This window comes from Apium graveolens, chromosome 11 (assembly GCF_009905375.1).
Source record: "Apium graveolens cultivar Ventura chromosome 11, ASM990537v1, whole genome shotgun sequence".
NCBI classification, from domain to species: Eukaryota; Viridiplantae; Streptophyta; class Magnoliopsida; order Apiales; family Apiaceae; genus Apium; species Apium graveolens.
Window position 1 is genome coordinate 63,039,134 of NC_133657.1, and position 19,993 is coordinate 63,059,126.

At 36.8% G+C, this 19,993-nt stretch overlaps 1 protein-coding gene across 1 annotated transcript; it reads right to left on the minus strand.

Moving 5' to 3' along the window:
- Window positions 1-13,866: 13,866 nt before the first annotated feature.
- LOC141698161 (berberine bridge enzyme-like 8) lies at window positions 13,867-15,579 on the minus strand. The gene has a single exon (XM_074502789.1). It carries the CDS (start codon window positions 15,515-15,517, stop codon window positions 13,919-13,921), a length of 1,599 nt encoding a protein of 532 aa, XP_074358890.1. The 5' UTR covers window positions 15,518-15,579; the 3' UTR covers window positions 13,867-13,918.
- Window positions 15,580-19,993: the final 4,414 nt, after the last annotated feature.

Below are 19,993 nucleotides of genomic sequence, written 5' to 3' on the forward strand. Positions count from 1 at the left end.
CTTACCTGGCAAAGGGAAGAAGTTGGGATGATACTGACAGTGAAGATGAAGAAGTTGGTAATCTTGCTCTCATGGCTAGTGATGCAAACACCTCATCGTCAAGAAAAGAGGGCATTAAACAGGTACAACCGGTAGTGTGGATTCTTGACAGCTGATCGTCAAGACATATGACCGGAGATAGAGCCCTGCTATCAAATGTGGTTGAGAATGCTGGCCCAGTGGTTACCTTTGGAGATAACAGCAAAGGTTTAACGGAGGGATATGGCTGTTTGCTAGCTGAAAATGTTATCATTGAAAATGTGTATGTTGTGCAAGGACTTGAACACAATCTGCTTAGCATTAGTCAGTTCTGTGACAACGGCTACAATGTTTTATTCGACAAGCTGAAGTGTCAGATTCTGCACAAGAAAAGTGAAAAACCCTCCTTAATGGGAATCCGAAAAGGAAATCTGTTCGTAGCTGACATGAACTCTGGAAGCAATCCTGAAGTCAATTGTTTCTATGCAAAGGCATCGTCAGATGAGAGTTGGCTATGGTACAAGAGACTTTCTCATCTCAATTTCAAAACAATGAATTCTCTTGTAAAAAGAGAATTGGTAAGAGGTCTGCCTCAGCTGGAATTCTCTCCAGAAGGACTATGTGAGGCTTGCCAGAAAGGAAAGTCAAAGAAAGCAAGTCACAGAGGCACTGACACATCTTCCATAACTGGTGTTCTGCAATTATTGCACATGGATTTATTTGGACCAGTTAATGTTATTTCGATGTCAAAGAAGTGTTACTGTCTTGTGATAGTTGATGACTATTCCAAGTATACGTGGGTTTTATTTCTACACTCTAAGGATGAAACACCACAAGTTGTGATTGATCATATCAAGATGATTGAGTTAGATTCTAATGTCACTGTTAGAGCAATAAGGTCAGATAATGGAACAGAATTCAAGAATTAACTTCTCAATGGATTCTGTACAGACAAAGGGATTACCAGACAATTTTCAGCTCCTACAACCCCTCAGGAAAATGGAGTGGTAGAAAGGAAGAATTGTACATTGATTGAAGCTGCAAGAACAATGTTAAGTGAATCAGGTCTTCCAATGTACTTTTGGGCTGAAGCTGTCAATACTACATGTTATACTCAGAATCGAACTCTAATCAACAAAGACTTCATGAAAACTCCTTATGAAATTTTGAATGAATAGAAACCTTCTATCAAATACTTTCATGTATTTGGTGCCAGATGCTTCGTGCTCAAGGATGGAGATGATCGTCGTGGTAAATTCGAGGCAAAGGCATATGAGGGTATTTTTGTTGGATATGGAAGAAGATCATACAGAGTGTATATCATTGATCAACACAAAGTAACTGAAAGTGTCAATGTTACATTTGATGACACTAAACTCCCTAGTATCCAAACTGAAGATCCTTCTGAGAAACTGAAGTTTGATGATATGTCAGATTCAGAATCAGAACATGGTCAAGAACCTGAGTTTGTTGCTGGTGAAGAACCTGTTAATCATGATGATACTCAAGGTAATAGTGATGGAAGCTTTGGCAACAATGGAGATACCACTACTACTAACGGAGAATCTTCAAGTCAACATGGCAACAATTCAGGGGGAGATGCTGAAGGATCATCTAGTAGGATACAACATCCCAATGAATTTCATGGCGAATCATCAAGATCAAATCTTCCAAGACAGACTGTCTGGAATAAAGCTCATCCTTTTGAGTTGATTATTGGTGATCCAGATGTTGGAGTCAGAACTAGACGTGCTACTCAAAATGAGTGTCTGTTCTCAGGATTTCTTTCTGAGATGGAACCTAAGAAGATTGAAGAAGCACTAACTGATCCAGATTGGGTGATTGCTATGCAAGATGAACTCAATCAGTTTGAAAGTCAACAAGTCTGGAAACTGGTACCTAGACCTACACACAAGAAAGCTGTTGGTACTAGGTGGGTATTCAGGAATAAACTAGATGAAGATGGTGTGGTTACAAGAAACAAGGCAAGACTGGTAGCAAAAGGGTATTCTCAAGCTGAAGGCATTGATTATGATGAAACCTATGCTCCAGTGGCTAGACTTGAGGCCATCAGGATATTTCTGGCATTCGCAGCATTCTCAAACTTTAAAGTTTATCAAATGGATGTCAAGAGCGCCTTTCTGAATGGAAAGCTGGATGAAGAGGTATATGTAGAGCAACCTCCTGGTTTTGAAGATCTAGATCATTTGGATTTTGTCTTCTTTCTTTTCAAGGCTATCTATGGGCTCAAACAGTCTCCAAAAAAATGGTATGACACTCTCTCTGAATTTCTTATTGAAAATAGCTTTATTAGAGGTGTCATAGACAAAACTCTCTTTTCTAAAAAACATAAGAATGATACTATATTAGTCCAAGTCTATGTGGATGATATAATATTTGGGTCTACTAATGATAATCTCTGTAAGAGATTTGCTAAGTTAATGCACAACAAGTTTGAAATGAGCATGATGGGAGAGCTGAAGTTCTTTCTTGGATTACAAGTAAATCAAAGGTTAGATGGAACATTTATTTGTCAATCCAAGTATCTCAAGGAACTCCTCAAAAAATACAATCTAGAGGATTCTGCATCAGCAAGGACTCCATCAACTACAGCTGTCAAGCTTGGACCATGTGAAAACTCCATTAAGGTAGATATCACAAGCTACAGAGATTTAGATTACGCAGGAAGTGTTGTTGATAGGAAAAGCACCTCAGGGAGTTGTCAATTCCTAGGAAGCAGGCTAGTCTCATGGTACAACAAGAAACAGCAAACAGTTTCCAACTCAACGGCCGAGGCTGAATATATTGCTGCTGGAAGCTGCTGTGCTCAGATCTTGTGGATTAGGAACCAGCTACGAGACTATGGCTCTATATTGAACAAAATTCCTATTTTATGTGACAATACAAGTGCAATAGCCATCACCAACAACCCTGTGCAGCACTCGAGGACAAAGCACATTGACATCAGGTATCATTTTATTAGAGAGCACGTCATGAATGGTACTGTTGAACTATTTTTTGTTCCAACAGAAGAACAAATAGCAGATATTTTCACTAAACCACTTGATGAATCCACATTTACCAGATTAGTTGGTAAATTGGGCATGTTGAATAGTTTTAGTGATTAATTTAATTAATATTTAAGATCTGTTCTTGAATGAATTTACAAATGAATTTTTCATAAATGAAAAATTCATTTGCAAATTTATTTTATCATTGTATCATATTTCTTGCTTATTTATATGTAATTTCTATTATCTTATCTTATTTATTTACTCAACTTGTTAATTTTAATGTCTCAGAATATTTTATTTTCTCTAAAAATATTTTTCTATGAATTTAATTTGTTAAAATTCAAAAGAAATCTATTTTTGGACTAAAAATATTATTATCTCTGAAATATTTTAATTATTTTATTTATGTAAATATTTTCTGCAATATTCATTTCAGTTTTCTGAAATTGAAATATTTTATATATTCTATTTATGTTAATTATTCAGTATATGTAAATACTTATTTATCTTATACTAGAATGACAATCGGCAAGACAATTGAAATTGTCTTGCTGAAAGTCATTTTAGTAATAATGATTGGTTATTTTAAAATCAGATTAATTTTATAACTGGCAAGACAATCGGTATGACTATTGATTGTCATGCCAGTAATAAAATTAATATCAGACTTATTATGTCTTATTTTGTACTGGTATGACAATCAGTATGACTATCAGATTGTCATACCAGTTATATATTATTATTTGTTTTGTTTTATTTGTTTTTCTTCTGTCTTTAACCTGGTGTGACAATCGGTATGACAATCCGATTGTCATACCAGTTATACTACTTAATCGTTTTTGTGTGTTCTAATTTCCATTCAGTTTCTTTTTCTTAAAAAATTCCAACAGTTTATCTTTTCTCTCTTCTCTCTCTTCGACCAAAAACAAACTCAACTGCCATTGTCTTCCTTTGCTCGAGTTTTTACTCAGCAAACTAAATCATCACTCCTGTGATATATACTTACATATATATACATACAGGAGTGCTGCCAAAATTTTTTCAAAATTTTTTTTTTCGAATCAATTTTTTTCCCCTTCAAATTTCAGTTTGTGTTTGTTGATTTTCAGTATTTTTATTTTTAATTTCAATTTCTGTTTTGTGTCTTTTGGCTTTTCAAATCTGTGTTTGTGAGTTAGGAATTTTAACGAGATACATTCCTGTCTAAATTTTTCGATTATAATTAATTTAATTTGAATTATTAAATTAATTTAATTAATTCGAATTTTCTTAATATTATTCTTAAAATTCTGAAAGTGTGTGTCTTATTATTATTTTAAATGGCTCTCAACTTCCAAATTGTCGCGCATAATCAGGTTGGTTATTTTAATCTAGAAAAATGTGATGTGGAAAAATTTAAGCCTTGGATTAGATTTTTAAATGACCATTCGATTGTTAGCTCTGCTATTAAATCAAATGTGATTTTAAATGTCGATCTGCTTAGACAGATATGCACAACCTCTACTGTGGCCGATGATTCAAAATCTTTTTCATTCACCGTGGCAAACACACAGTATGTGGTTGATGAAACAGTAGTCAATCAAGCGTTAAATTTTCCATTGGACAATTTCTGTAATTTACCCTCTGAAAATGATATCACAAACTTTTTCCATGTTATTCACTATCAGGGGGTGATCAATTTAACCAAACTTTCTAAATCCAATTTGGTGTCTGAATTGGACATTTTCTTCGATATAATTTCTAAAGTGTTTGCCAACTGCACTAAATCCAACTTTCACAACATCACTTCCACTCTGCAGTATATTGGTTTTGCGGTTGTTTTCAATCAAAGGATCAATTTTGGCAAACTCCTTTTTCCCATTCTCTTAAGACGTCTCACTACTGCTTTACGTGATCATTCTACAAATCGTAGGGTATCATGTTACTATGCTCGTTTTCTCATGCTTATAGCAGATCATCTTCTCACACCTGAGCACAAAGCCCTTTTTGCTAACTCTGCAGTAACCGAACCCCCTCCAGTAAGCAAAAAGATTTACACCCGCCAAGACACAACCTTCAAATTCATGCAAGTTCCAGTACTTGTATCTGCTTTCATGGCCACTTATATTCCCTTACCTATTTTCAATCTTCCCGGTCATGAACAGCAACCTCAACCTCCAGTGGTTCAAGCCACCCAGGCTCCTCCAACATCAGATGCTCTTCCATTACAGGTAGTAATTCCTCACTCTCACTCCATTCCTACTTCTGTTGAAAGACCCCCAGTGGTCGATAGGACTGGCCATGAAGTTGTAGAACCACATCTTCAATCCCAGGTCATAGAGCCAAACACAGAGTCACAACATATCTCAACCTCTCCCCCACTGTCTAAAATGTTACCCAGAAGATTAATAGGAAGTAGTGCATTGTTAAATGTGAGTGAACCCTCAGCTCTGCCTCCTCTAAAGAAAAGAAGAACTTATACTGAGGCATTTGAAAGCCCATCCTTGTCCTCCCAACAGGACATGGACTTTGAAATGGCCAATGAACAGTTACTAGAGACATTCTCTCAACAGGATGAATCTATTGATATTCGCCATAGGGCCATGGCATCTTGTACTGAGTCAAGCACAATTCCATTACTCACAATGGAACCATACATACCCATAGATGATACTCAGGACACAGAGCAAGGAGTGCACATAGAGTCTGTTACAGTGCCTGCCATAGTTACGGCAGAAGAGCAGTCACATGCTTCTGAGGGAAAATCTGACTCTCAGCCACCCTTAATAGAGTCATTTTCTCCCCTCCCAGATCAAACACCTCTGGCTCCCTCACGGGATTATCCACTCGCAGATTTATCTGGAGAAAGTGGAGGGCAACTCGGTCAATCTATCCCTGAAGCAATTCAGACATCTATTTCACATGAAATGATAGGTTTGACTGAGGATCGGGACTCGCGAATTCCCATTGCACCACCACTGACCTCTCTTGAAGAGGCTAGGGTGATTTTAACTGCAGGTACAGAAGAACAGCAACAGGAAGACTCCTCACGAGCAATTATATTGAGAGAAACACAAGCACGTGAGGTGAGTGAACCAAACACGAGTGAAATTCAGGTGAGAGCACACACAGACACAGATACTGAAAACCTGTTAGCTCAAATTGCTGCTCTAAAAGAAGAACTTGCTAAAAGCCAAGCTGAGGCTCAAGCATTCAAAGCACAAGTGGTTGAACGGTCTTCTTCTTCCACCTCTGTCAACAATCAGCTGGCACTCATAAGGAATGATATCTCAGATCTCAAGAACACTATCACACCAAAGCTCAATTCCATTCAGGAAACTCCAACTTTATCAGCTGATGACATTTCTAACTTCTGCTCTCTACATACAAGGATGACTTCTCTTAAAGATTTGGTTGAAATGAATCATTCACTGGATTCCTCCAGATTTCTGAAGATAGAGACAGGTATGGAACATCTGAATGAAGGGATGAAGCACCTGTACTACATGATCAAAAATTCTCACTGTCCCAATGCAGAACAAATGACTTACTTTGAAGGGCCGTCTGGTGGAGGCTCAGGCTCGGGAGGTGATGGAGGTCATGGAGGATCTAAGGGAAAGTCCGTAGAGGATCCCTCAACTAAGGGGGAGAAGAAAGAGAGTAGTGGAAAGGGGAAAGAAAAGATACCTCTGTTGGAGACAAAGGAAAGGCTGATGATGTCTACTACAGTGGAGAACAGGATGACTTTGATATTTTTGACATTCCCATTGAACCAGTCTTGGAAGATAAAGATGGTTTATTTGAAGCTGAAGAGGAAAGTGATTTTGGAGAATGGGAAGAGGAAACTACAATGGATCCTATCTTTGAGAAAGAGTTTCAGCAGCAGCAGTCAGAGATGAAAAGAAAAGAAGCTGAACTCAAAAAGGTCTCCCAGATCATTGACATGAGGAAAGACATACAAAGAACAGAAACTCTTCAAAAGCAACGTCTTCATGACATTAAGGCTCAAGAAAGGAGAAGAGATGTCAGACTGAAGATTGGTGAAAAATGGGATGAAGCTAGGAGAGTACTTGATATGCCTCAGCTGAGCACTAACAATGATAGGCAGTTCCTACATCTTCTTGACAAGCTGGAAATCTCAAATCCTAACAATGACATGTACATGAATGCTATCAAGACTGAAATCTCAAGGATCACAGCTGCTTTTGATAGATCCCTAAATGAGATGAGCATTTTTGTATATTGTCAGAGTGAAGGATCTTTCAAGGTGTCACTTCATCTGTTTGAGAATCGTTCTTTGTCAGAGATTTGGGTTCTTCTCAATAAAGTAAAAAGAAGCTCAGAATTGAATGAAGTTCTTCGAGAAAGGCTTAAAGAGTTTGCCAGCAGGGCTAGTCCTCAAGTGGTCAACAATCCTCATCAGGTGAGATTCTTTAAGTCTGATTGTCTTCAAATTTGTCAGCTAGATGTACAATCTCTTAAAGACTACTCAGCTAAGCATCTGGTCTGGATGGAACATCATTTAAGAACTGCTGGATACTCATCCATGTTGAAGACTCAAGCTGCTGATTTGATTCAAGCTTATTGTGAAAAGAGTATTAAAAGGTACAATTAGATCAAGAATAAGCTGAAGTCAGTTGGAGTTCAACCAGTCAGACCAGCAAGCTTCACTTCAGAAAAGGATCGTGTCTTTGACAAAGAGTTGCTTCAAGATTTAGAAGAAGGTGAAGTCAGAAGAGAAGACAACTGAAGTCAATTAGCTCAAAACTCAATGTAATATGATTAGAGCTTTATGAATCAAGATAGTCTAATGTAGTTATATGTTCAGGCTAGAGGAACATCTATCTTGTATTCACTTGTAAATTTCTTTTGGAATCTGGAAAATGTTAAATATAATCCAGAACTTTTCTGCTATTTACTTTGCATTACTGTTTATATCTTTTTCTTATTTGTTAGTTGAGTTATCCTCTAGGTATTTGTTGTTATTGTCTAACAAGCAAATAGGGGGAGATTGAAGGGCATATGGCATAGCCTATTTGTATATTCGAGGATTTAACTCAACTCAAATAAGAATGTAATAAGTAAATAGTGGATCTATCGTCAGAGAGATCTCACAAAGTAACATTTGTCAAAGGGTTAAGAAACATTATCCATCTACAGACTTGAAGACTTAATTCACTGGAAGAAGCTCAAGAAATTGATCAAGCCTCAGTGATATAAATCAAGATTGTGGATTTAATCAAGTGACAGAGATCTCGTCAGGGTATCAAGTAATTACAAGGATTTAATCTGAAGAAAATCAAAGTATCAAAATAAATACATGAAGAAACGTCACGAAAGTTAGTCACTCATGAACCAGACAGTACATCGAGTGTCAACGTTGAAGTGGTGGAATTGATTCATATATTTCAGTGATTTTCAGAAGATATTCAGAAGAATGGATGTTGCTCAAGATTAGTATTAATTCTCTATTAATTAATTAAGTCATATAATTTAATTAAGAGAATAAATTATATCTGCAAAGATTAATTTATTTTATTAATTGAATTAATTGATTAATTAATTCAGAATTAATATTAAGGTTTTTTCAGGTTTTTAATTGATTTAAAATCTGTTATTAATTCATAAAGACAACTAATTGTATTAGTATGACAATCGGTATGACAATCAATAGTCATACCGAAAGTCATGCTAATTCAAAAGGATTGTCTTATCAGATTTTTTATTACATTAAAATCTATTATTAATTCAGTAAGACAATCTGATTTTGAACTACTATGACAATCGGTATGACAATTGATAGTCATACCGAAAGTCTTGCTACTTCATTCTGATTGTCTTGCCAGCTCAAAGAGATTGTCATACCAGTACATTCTAGATTGTAAAGTTAAATCCAAACCACTAGAATTATTTATCTTGTTCTTGTGTAACAATCTAGCGGATCAAAATCCCTAGAACTTAATCTCAAATCGCTTATAGCATTTGATCTTTTTATTGCAAAAATAGAAAAAGTTCATGTTGAATTTATTCTAGATTTGTGATAATTGATTTGAGATTAATCCCTTATAAATGATACCGTTGTTGTAACACCTTTCAAGTTTAATAATAATTTTATTTAACTTGAATTTTGTTTCACATTTTTATTCCGCATTTTATTCGATTAAACGATATTGTTTGTATTCAACCCCCCTTCTACAAACATATTGAGACCTAACACTTTGACAGACCTTTGATGTAGACTCAACATCTTCTACCTTCATCTCTTTCTCTTTCTCTAACTCAGCAACCAGTGCTATGGACCCTCCTTTCTTTCTTCCTTTCTCCATCCTCTCATCTTGCTCAATTTCAAGATCATAAGTTTTAAAGATGCCATATAGTCTCTCCAAGGTGAACTCCTTGTAATCCTGAGAATTTCTTAATGAGACTGTCATTGGCTTCCACTCTTTTGAAAGAGATCTAAGGAACTTGAGGTTAGAGTCTTTTATTTGATAGACTCTTCCATGCAACTTCAGAGCATTTAGTAGCTTTTGAAATCTACTAAAAATGTCAGTGAGAGACTCACTTTCTTCACAATGGAAGTGCTCATATTGCTGAATTAGCAGATGCATCTTATTCTCCCTTACTTGCTCATTACCATCACAAATAATCTGGATTGTGTCTCAAACCTCTTTGGCTGTTTAGCAGTTAATGATGTTATCAAACATATCACCATCAACTCCATTGAACAATATATTCATGGCCTTCTTGTCTTTCCTGACCTGCTCAATATTAGGATCTGACCATTCATGCCTAGGCTTGGGAACAGATTGTTCATTTCCTGTTGCAGCTCTCATTGGTACACGAGGAGCTCTCTCTATACAATCCACATAGTCCTCATCTTGGGAAAGAAGATGTAGGTGCATTTTTACCTTCCAGTGGTGATAATTATCTTTGTCCAGAAATGGAATTTTGACTCCAATATCCTTCTTGTTCATCTTGTTGTTTGTTGTGATCTTTACACTCTTTGTACTTCATGAGCTTGCTCTGATACCAATTGTTATTCCCTAACAATATAACAAGAATTAGAGAAAGGGGGTTGAATGTAATTCTGGCTACTTTTTCAAGATTTTAAAACAGTTCTAACTCGATAAATATATGAGTATTTGATTTGTAGAATGCGGAATAAAAGAGTTATATAAATTAAAACACAAAGTAATAAAAACACAAGCTTTTAAAATTTTCTGGTGAATTTGAAAGTATCCACCAAATATATATATATATATATATATATATATATATATATATCGAATGAGAACTCTATGAAGCTTAAATAGCTCACAGTTGCTTATAAGTAGAACAAACAAACTACAGGGAAATTCTTTACAAGTACAACTTTTTCTATCTCTCTTTTTAAATGTGTTTGCTTAGTTTTTTTGTTTTACTAGCTACACTTGGTTTATATATCACCAAGTTTACATAACAATAAGACAGAATAATAAAACAAAATATATCTAGTCTAACTTCATGCTGCTATATATATATATATATATATAATGAGAACTATGTGAAGCTTGAATAGCTCACAGCTGCTTACAAGTAGAACAAACAAACTACAGGGAAATTCTTTACAAGTACAACTTTTTCTATCTCTCTTTTTAAATGTGTTTGCTTAGTTTTTTTGTTTTACTAGCTACACTTGGTTTATATATCACCAAGTTTACATAACAATAAGACAGGATAATAAAACAAAACATATCTAGTCTACCTTCATGCTACTTCACTACTCTATTCCAGCATCTTTGAATATCTTCATAATAGCATGGAAATGGTAATGCTTCTTTGTTCTTAAATCCCTGCTGAACAGGCTGCCACATTCCTTTTACAAACACCCAATGCATGTGACTGTGTTGTCACTGTCAACAGATATTTGAATTTTATCATCCGTCGGGTACATGCTTGACATCCGCCGGGTAGTTTTGTTGATCATCCGTCGGGTAGCTTTGTTGATCATCCGTCGGGTAGCTATTTGTCACTTGACTCCATTTCATTTATACAGAATTACAAGAAACCTTATATTTATAATTAATCAACTTATTCTGCATATCCACTAGTAGTCAACATGACTCATATGCTCCTACAGAATCTACACAAAGTTGTTTGCAGAAATGTGCTACAAATCTTATTATTACATAAGCTACTCACCCGGTGGATGTCAATTAGTCATCCGTCGGGACTATAGTAAATCATCCGTCGGGACTATATTTGATCATCCGTCGAGTGCTACAATATTCACTAAGTTAAATCCACTAAGGTGTTTTGTTTAATTTATCATCAAGTTCACAACATATTTCTAACAGTAGAGATGTGCACTTTGATGAACATTCTTACTGGAATTAGGATTTAAATAAAGTGCATAATTCAGATTACACCACTCAACATGTTCCAAAGGTTAGCTCATTGTTGGATGTTGAAGGAACTTCATACGCGCCGGTGATAAAGGTGAAATCATTGCTTGATGTGTATGAGAGATGTAATCTTGTACATGTTGAGCCTACATCTTAGAAAGAAGCTGCACAAAAATAAGAACGGGTTGAGGCGATGAAAGTTGAAATTGAGGCTATTGAGAGGAATAAAACATGGAAGTTAATCGAGCTACCAAAAGGTAAGAAGGCAATAGGTGTAAAATGGGTATTTCAGACAAATTCAATTCAGATGGTTCAATTTATAAGCACAAGGCCAGATTAGTTGTTAAAGGTTTTTCTCAAGTTACCGGAGTGGATTATGGTGATATATTTGCACCGGTGGCAAGGCATGACACGATAAAGCTGCTTTATACACTTGCTGGTCAAAAGGGATGGAAAGTGTATCATTTAGATGTAAAATCAGTCTTTCTAAATGGCATACTTCAAGAAGAAATATAGGTACAACAATCAGAAGGTTTTGAGGTTGTTGGACATGAGCACAAAGTGTACAGGCTCCTTAAAGTATTATATGGATTGAAGCAAGTACCGAAAAGATGATATAGCCGAATTGACTCATATCTAATCAAGCTTGGATATCGAAGGAGCGTAAATGAAGCTACATTGTATTTGAAGAAAAATAATGATAGTTTGCAGCTGGTGGTGTCTCTTTATGTCGATAATATGTTGGTGACCGGAAGAAATGTAGAAATGTTAGCTACTTTTAAAAGGGAAATGCAGGATGTGTTTGAGATGTCTGATTTTGGTACTATGAACTATTTTCTTGAAATGGAAATAAAGCAATACAACTCAGGTATTTTCATTTCTCAATGAAAATATGCTATTGATATTCTCAAAAAATTTAATTTAGAATCATGCAAAGAAGTAGCAACTCCTTTTGCTCGAAACGAGAAGATATCAAAGCATGATGGTGAGAAACTCGAGGATCCCTCTACATATTGAAGCTTGGTAGGTAGCTTCTTGTACTTAACAGCAACAAGACCTGATCTGATATTTCTAACTAATTTACTTTCAAGGTTCATAAGTTCGCCAAGTAACGTTCATATGGAAATTGCAAAGAGGGTGTTGAGGTACATAAAATGTATAATTGATCTTGGTATATGGTACTTAAATTCAGGATGAGTTAAGTTGGATGGCTATCACGTTGACATAAAGAAGTTCAGCTAGATGGCTACGTTGATAGTGACTGGGTCGGAAGTGTTGATGACATGAAGAGTACTTCAAGTTATGTATTTACAATTGGTTCCGGTGTTATTTGCTGGAACGCTAAAAAACAAGATGTGGTGGCACAACTTATCGCAGAGGCCGAATATATCTCCCTAGCAGCTGCTGCAAATCAATCAATATGGTTGAAGAAATTGCTTGCTGATTTAGGCCGAGAAAAAAACTCTCCAAGTGGCCTTTATTGTGACAACAAGTCGGCTATTGCAATTGCTCATAATCTTGTACAACAGGGCATGACCAAACACATTGATGTAAAATATCATTCAATCAGGGAAGTCGAAAAGAATACTCTTATAAAGGTACATCACTGCTCAACTGATCTGTAACTTGCTGATATTATGACTAAGGCGCTTCCAAAATTTAGACTGAAGTATCTCATTATGAAGTTCGGGATGATCAAGGCAAATATCAAGGAGGAGTGATAGATATTTATGAGAATTTGACATGACTTATTGAATTAGTTTAAGCCCGTATATGTTCCTAAATAATAGCAGATTAGTTATGTTTCCGGGTTTTGTTTTAGATAGAATTAGTTTAATAAGGTTAGTACTAGTTCCTATTTCATAGGAGAGTCAATTTAATGTTAGTTTATATGTATTGGCACTCTCAGCTAAGTTTATATGTATGCATTTCCTTCTTTAGTTTCAAGTAAAAGGTATTCTTTGTATTCTGCTATATGTTAAGATTGAAGAGGCTGTCATATTTATGCAGTTGCAGCACAAGAAGAAGAAGCCGGAAAAAGAAAAGAAGAGAAAAGCTACCAAAAGAAACCAAGAAAACAGGTCAACTTCCTGATATATACTACTACTAGTATTGTATTGAGTTTGTGAAAGTTTGCTGTTCTATTAGTATATTATGCCTGTACAAAAGATGTCATCAGACAGAATTAAAGGCATCGGCATTATTGTGAAATAATTAAGGTAGCTAGCTACTGTAGTTCATTTGGACGGTTGGAGCTAATCCCTATGTATGTTTATTGGTGCAAAATTTATATCCCATTCAATTATAAATGCTACTGGTGTCCACAAGGGTACAACTTTTATATCTGGCCTTGATAGGATATGTTTAAGTTTAAGTAATTAACATCCAACTCTATCTACCTGTTGTATAAGACTTTGTTTTTCATGGTTTTAATTATTTATATTTTTGAAAATCAGAATACAATACAAAAATATTTAGCAAACAAATATATATCCCAAATTTATCTACACATTAATTGTTGAATCATCGTCTGCGTAAAACAGGAATACTTTGGCCATGTCTGAAGAAATTTGTAGGATCAACCGCAGCCTTCACTCTAAGCAGTCTGTCGAAATTGTTACCAAAATACTTGTTTCCCCACACACTCGCCTCTTCATAAGTTCGACTACCTTGTCCAATGTCAAGATCAAGATAATTCACATACGAAGTCCTCGGGTTCTTGGTACCGTAAGGAGTGTAATAGTCAAACAAATCATTTATCCATGCAACTCGTTCGGTAGCATCCTTATCAAGATTAATTCCGATGTTGTACATGTACAACACTCCCGGTCGATGTGGAAATGGAAGCGAGGACTCCATATATTCATCCATTTTCCCTCCAAATGGCGTATACTGCAAGATTGCTGTCTGGATAGGAAGCTGTAACATCTTGTCCCACACGCCGTTGAGGCCTTGTGCAGAAATCGGTACCTTGACAAACCCTGATTTTCCTTTGTAAGCACTCCGTGGGATCGCATTTCTGTTAAGCAAGATTTCTGGAGGTGTTCCAAGTGTGAAATTTGAGAAGAACGGGGCGGATTGAATCCAACTCAATTCGACGCAATCTCCTTTAACCAACCCTAATTCGGGGAACTCTTTTTGCATGATAGGAAGTAGTCTATCAATTTTACCAAGAAACAAGGATTGAAATATGAAGCGTACTGTTTTCTTATCTTGGCGGGTACTTGAATTACTTAGTATAGTGTCAACTATACCTCGCACATCAAGATCCCTTTCTTCGAAATTTGGAGCAATTGACTGCCAACGTCTATAAAGTTCAGCTCCATTTTGTTCCAATGTTCTAGCAACTGCGAAAATGGTCACGGTTTCTGGGACAGGGACAAGTTGTATTTTCCACGAAACAACAATTCCGAAACTAGACACACCACCTCCTCGAATAGCCCAAAACAAATCTTCTCCCATTGTTTTTCTGTTAAGAATTTTCCCCTTGACATCAATGAAACGAACATCAAGAGTATTATCTCCAGCAAGACCATATTTTCGTTTCATCATACCATAACCTCCACCTCCAAGAAATCCGCTAACACCGACAGTAGACCAAAGGCCAGCTGGGAAACCAAGAGTAGAACTCTTCTCTGAAATTTTGTAGTAAAGCTCACCTAGTGTTAAACCAGCGCCAACCCATGCAGTTGAACTTGGTAGGTCAAAATTGACTGATCGAAAATTAATCATATCGAGCAACACAAAAGGTTCGGTTGCTCGATATGATTGACCCTCAAAATCATGACCACCTCCTCGAATTCTTATTGACAAGCCATTTATACGCGCACAAAAAATCACACTTTGGATCTGCGATTCTTGAGTAGGTGTAACAATAACTAGAGGTTTGGGTGTAGCTGGTGTGGTAAACAACAAGTTATCTATTCGAGCATTTAAAACTGAGGTAAAAGAAGAATTACTGGGGGTGAAAGTTACATTAGAATAAATTGCATCGGATTTTAAAGAAGTACGAGAAAGACAGCGAACAAAATTTTGGCGAGCCACATCTGCGGAAGCTGCCCAAAAAGAATCTGTATAAAGAAGGAAAGCTAACAAAAGAACCCAAGAAGAAGGAGGAGGCATGTTTGACAATGTAGAATTTGTAAATTGAGATGTGATCAAATTACAACGATAGTGGGTGCTATTTATAGATGCACAAAAGAGTATGCTGTGTAGATGCATGCAATATGGCTAATATATATAAAGAAAGTGACCCCCTTGTTGAATTAGTAATAAAAGACAACGCCCCCCCCCTTTCAATTACTTATGGTACGCGTTACGTTGACCTTGAATCGGCTTGGAGCCTTTAAATTCGGTCACCGGTAGAGAAGGTGTATTAATCATGAAACTGCATATGCAGGGTACCCCGTTTCGTTCTCGTTTTAAGTGGACGCAAACTATACTTATTACTGAACAAAGCTGCTTTCTAATTTATGCCCACACTGAAATTGAGGTATATAATACTAATACTCTTTACGATCCATTTTCTATGGCACCTTGTAACTTTGAAGTTGAGATTTTGATTCATTAACTACTAATAATGCTTTACAGTGCATGGGGCATCATAATCCTCTATTTTGAACCACTTCAGAGAAATAAATTAGACCTGTTGCATTTGAGCTCATTTCTGCGTAGGTACCGCATTTATGTTTTATTTTAATATATATAAACAGGCAAATGATTAAACGGAAATCAAATTTAAAAGCATCACATTCAATTAATTTGCACCTTCTTAGAGAGAATTTCAATTTTTTTTCTCCGTTTTTAATTTAATTTTTCCCATCAAACGATAAGTTTTTTTTTTAAATCTGACTTTAATGTATTTTTCAAAATCTCCCAACGATCAATTTACATAACGTATGTGCTATATTTCGACATGATTGAGAACTTTTTTTATTTTAATTTCTAATTTTTATTATAAGAGAGTTTTTATTGGAGTAGCCCGCCCCTACGTAAAAATGAGTTATGTCAATGTGCTAAAACCCATCACAATCACTTTTGATAAGAGATAAAAGTAATCCTAAGTGTGTAATAAATAAGCGTGTTAATTAGACCTGATTTGGTCCAAATATAAATCCCGGTTATTAAGACTAGGTAATTAATATAGCATTAATTGGGCTTTAAGGTCCCCCAAACCAAGAATTATTATTAAATTCGTAGGTCATAAATCAGAGCAAAATATGACTAAGAAAATAAGTTTAAATCAGAATCAAACTCTCAAAAAGTAGTCCTCAAGCCATACAGTCCCACACATCTAGGACTCCAAAGTCCATTCTAAATCTGAGACTTGCTCACCAAGTCTCTTAACCCTAATCTAATTCAAGGCATTCCACGCCTATATAAAGGATCTCACCCCATAAATCAGAACTACGTTTTTTGACTTGATCTTTGGCATACAATAAAGTGCGTAGGCATCTTGTGAAGGCAGATTGAGTCACGAAACACGAGAATAGTCAAATAGAGCCTTGAGCTCACGAGCCCTAGCATTAAATACACCTTAATTTTTTACCCATAATATTTGGCGCTGTTTGTGGAAAAAGACAACAACCATGGTAACCACACGAAGCGGAAACAACTTTCCTGAAGGAACAACGGCTGGAACTACCCCGATGATCTCATCAGCCATTGAGATTTCCCCTCACTCAACCTACTACCAAGAGACGGCGGATCCTTTGATTCCCCAATCTGAATCTCAGCCACCCCCAGCTTTAGGGGCGAATCCTCAAAACTCGAATCTAAATGCTCCCTTGGGGACACAATCCGCGGGTTTCGAGATGTCAACCATAGTACATCATATGCCCATAAACCCCACATATGGGATGTCAATATATTCTGAGGCTGGAGGAACTAGGCCACCCCTACCGCCTCAACCACAATCATGAAATGACCCTGATTATATTAGAGGTCTGTAGTCAACCAATAATGAACGAGATATCTCCGAACCTTATAAAACTCAAGAGAGTAGAGAGTCAACCGATGAGGATGCCCATCACAGGAGGAGACGTAGGGATAAAAAGCCTGTTGGAGGCAGGCGCCGCGAGCCCGTGGGAGGCAGGCATCCTGAATATAAGGAAACTCAGGGAATGACACCTAGACTTTTGAAGAAAGGATACGTACTCATGAAGTAGAAATCCTAAAGCTTAAAAGGGATATAGAGAATAGTCCGGTTAGACAACCACCAAGAGCCAACCAAGTTAGAGGCGCTAGAGGAACTACTTAAGTCATAGACTTGGAGGAGACCCCCAGGAGAAAGTCAATGGACCCCCTCTCGAGGAAACACGTTTGAGTTGCTCCCCCTCGAAGACCCAGATGATCCAACTCCGCCTTTCATGGAAGAAATCATGAACACCCATATCACAAGGAAGTTCAAGATTCCCACTATAAAGGCCTATGATGGAACTGGGGATCCAGCGAATCATGTCAGGACTTTCTCTAACGCACTACTGCTGCAATTGGTGAATGATGTAATTAAATGTTGAGTTTCCCTCAAACTTTGTTAGGCATGGCACAAAGATGGTAGAGCCGCTTGCCCCCAAATTCTATTGGATCTTTCAGGGATTTAAGTTGGGCCTTTGATAAGTGGATTTTATATCTACTTGGAACGCTTCATTACAAGCTTAAGTTGGTGTTTTGGACTCAAGTTGTTGGTATTTTTGATGTATTTTTGCGTTATTGCATTTCAGATATCAGTTAAAGGAAGAAAGAAGTTTTTCAAAGAATTATGCTGAAAAAAGGTCAGAATTGGAAGCCTAGGCCATTCTCAAGTTGTAGAGAATCTCGTTAGCTTCGCGTGGGTAGTTGAATCTCCTAATTCTGACGAGCAGAACTCAAGATATGACCAAAAGAAGATTTGTCAAAAAAATTCCAAAATGTCAGCGCGGCCGCACCAGAAGGCAGCGTGCCCGCGCCGCTGAAACATTATTTCAGCGCGGCCGCGCGGCAACATTATTTCAGCGCGGCCGCGCCAGAAGGCCGCGCGGCCGCGCCCGTTTTCTGCCCCAGAATCCTGATTTTAGTCGAAATTGAAGATTTTGAGAGTCCTGGTCATCCTGGAGCCTATATATACCCATAAAAAGACGTTTTTAACAAGAAGGAGGCCTGGGAGAGCAATAAGAAGACCTAGAGAGCACGAGAAGGATACGGAGAAGAAGACTCTTATTTTCTTCAATATAGTTGATACTTGGATGCTTGTTTTCGATTTGTCTTTGAACCCTAGCACTCTTATATTGTTTATTATCATGCTTTCATTGGAACCCATGGTGATGATGAGTTCGATTATGAACTAATCGTTATCGTGTTACTTAATTCAATAGTTAATTTGTTTCAATATCTTGGTGTGTGATGATTGTTTGATAACCTAGTATTGGTTGTGCTTATTCGTCTTATGTGCGTAGCTAACATATAAGATAGCGTGTTAATCTCTATTGAAGCGACAGTGAATATAGAGGTTTAGAACTTGCCATGCTAGCATAGGTTCATGTGTTATTGTTATGCATGATTCATAGGTAATTTTAACCATCTTACTTGCCCTATATAATCACGATAGATAACTTGCACATTAAACCGTTATGTTTTCAATTCTTATAAACATATAAGGACTAAGCATAATTAGTATCTATTCAACTTCTATCTCTTTTGTGGATGATTCGTAGTAGGGTATTCGTACAATGAAAATTGGCGTTTACTAGTTTCGTGTTATCTGATTAGTGTCATCACCATTACATGCTAAGGTTAAGAACAAAAAGGCTATTAAATGAAGTATTTAATGAAGTTAGGATCCCATGTTTGTCATATATAGTAATTCAACCTCAATTCTCTTAGTTAATATTATTTAGTATAATCTCTTAGTTTAATCCAAACCCAATTTGTTATTTGTCTTAGCATTGAGCGATAACCATACATTATTGCATAGGTGCATAAATTGAACTTAACCTAAACCAGTCTTTGTGGGAACGAATCTGATTTATATCTTATACTACTTGCGAACGCGTATACTTGCGTGAATATTAGCGCGTGTTTTCGCCCTAACAAGTTTTTGGCACCGCTGTCGGGGACTCGGTGTTGTTAATTTTCAGTTTATGTGCTTCTCATCAGTGGTCGTTAAAGTTCACTGACTCAGATTCTTTTACTTTCACAGTTTATTTGTTTGTGTTTCAGGTACTCATTACAATGGGAAATCCAGCAGCGCGAACGAAAGCCTTGATGGATTTTTCTCAACCCAAGATCAATGACATTCAATCTAGCATTGTTAGGCCAGCTATCACAGCTAATACCTTTGAGATCAAGCCTGGTATAATTCAATGGGTGCAAAATTCAATCCAGTTTGGGGGTGCTCCAATGAAAGATCCCAATATGCACATTATGGATTTCATTGAGATCTGCGACACCTTCAAGTTTAATGGTGTTTCTGATGATGCTGTGAAACTAAGACTGTTTCCATTCTCTCTGAGGGACAAGGCTAAGAGCTGGTTACACTCCCTACCAGCTGGTTCAATTACTACTTGGGAGGATCTTGCTCAGAAATTTCTTACTAAATTCTTCCCTATGGCGAAGACAGCT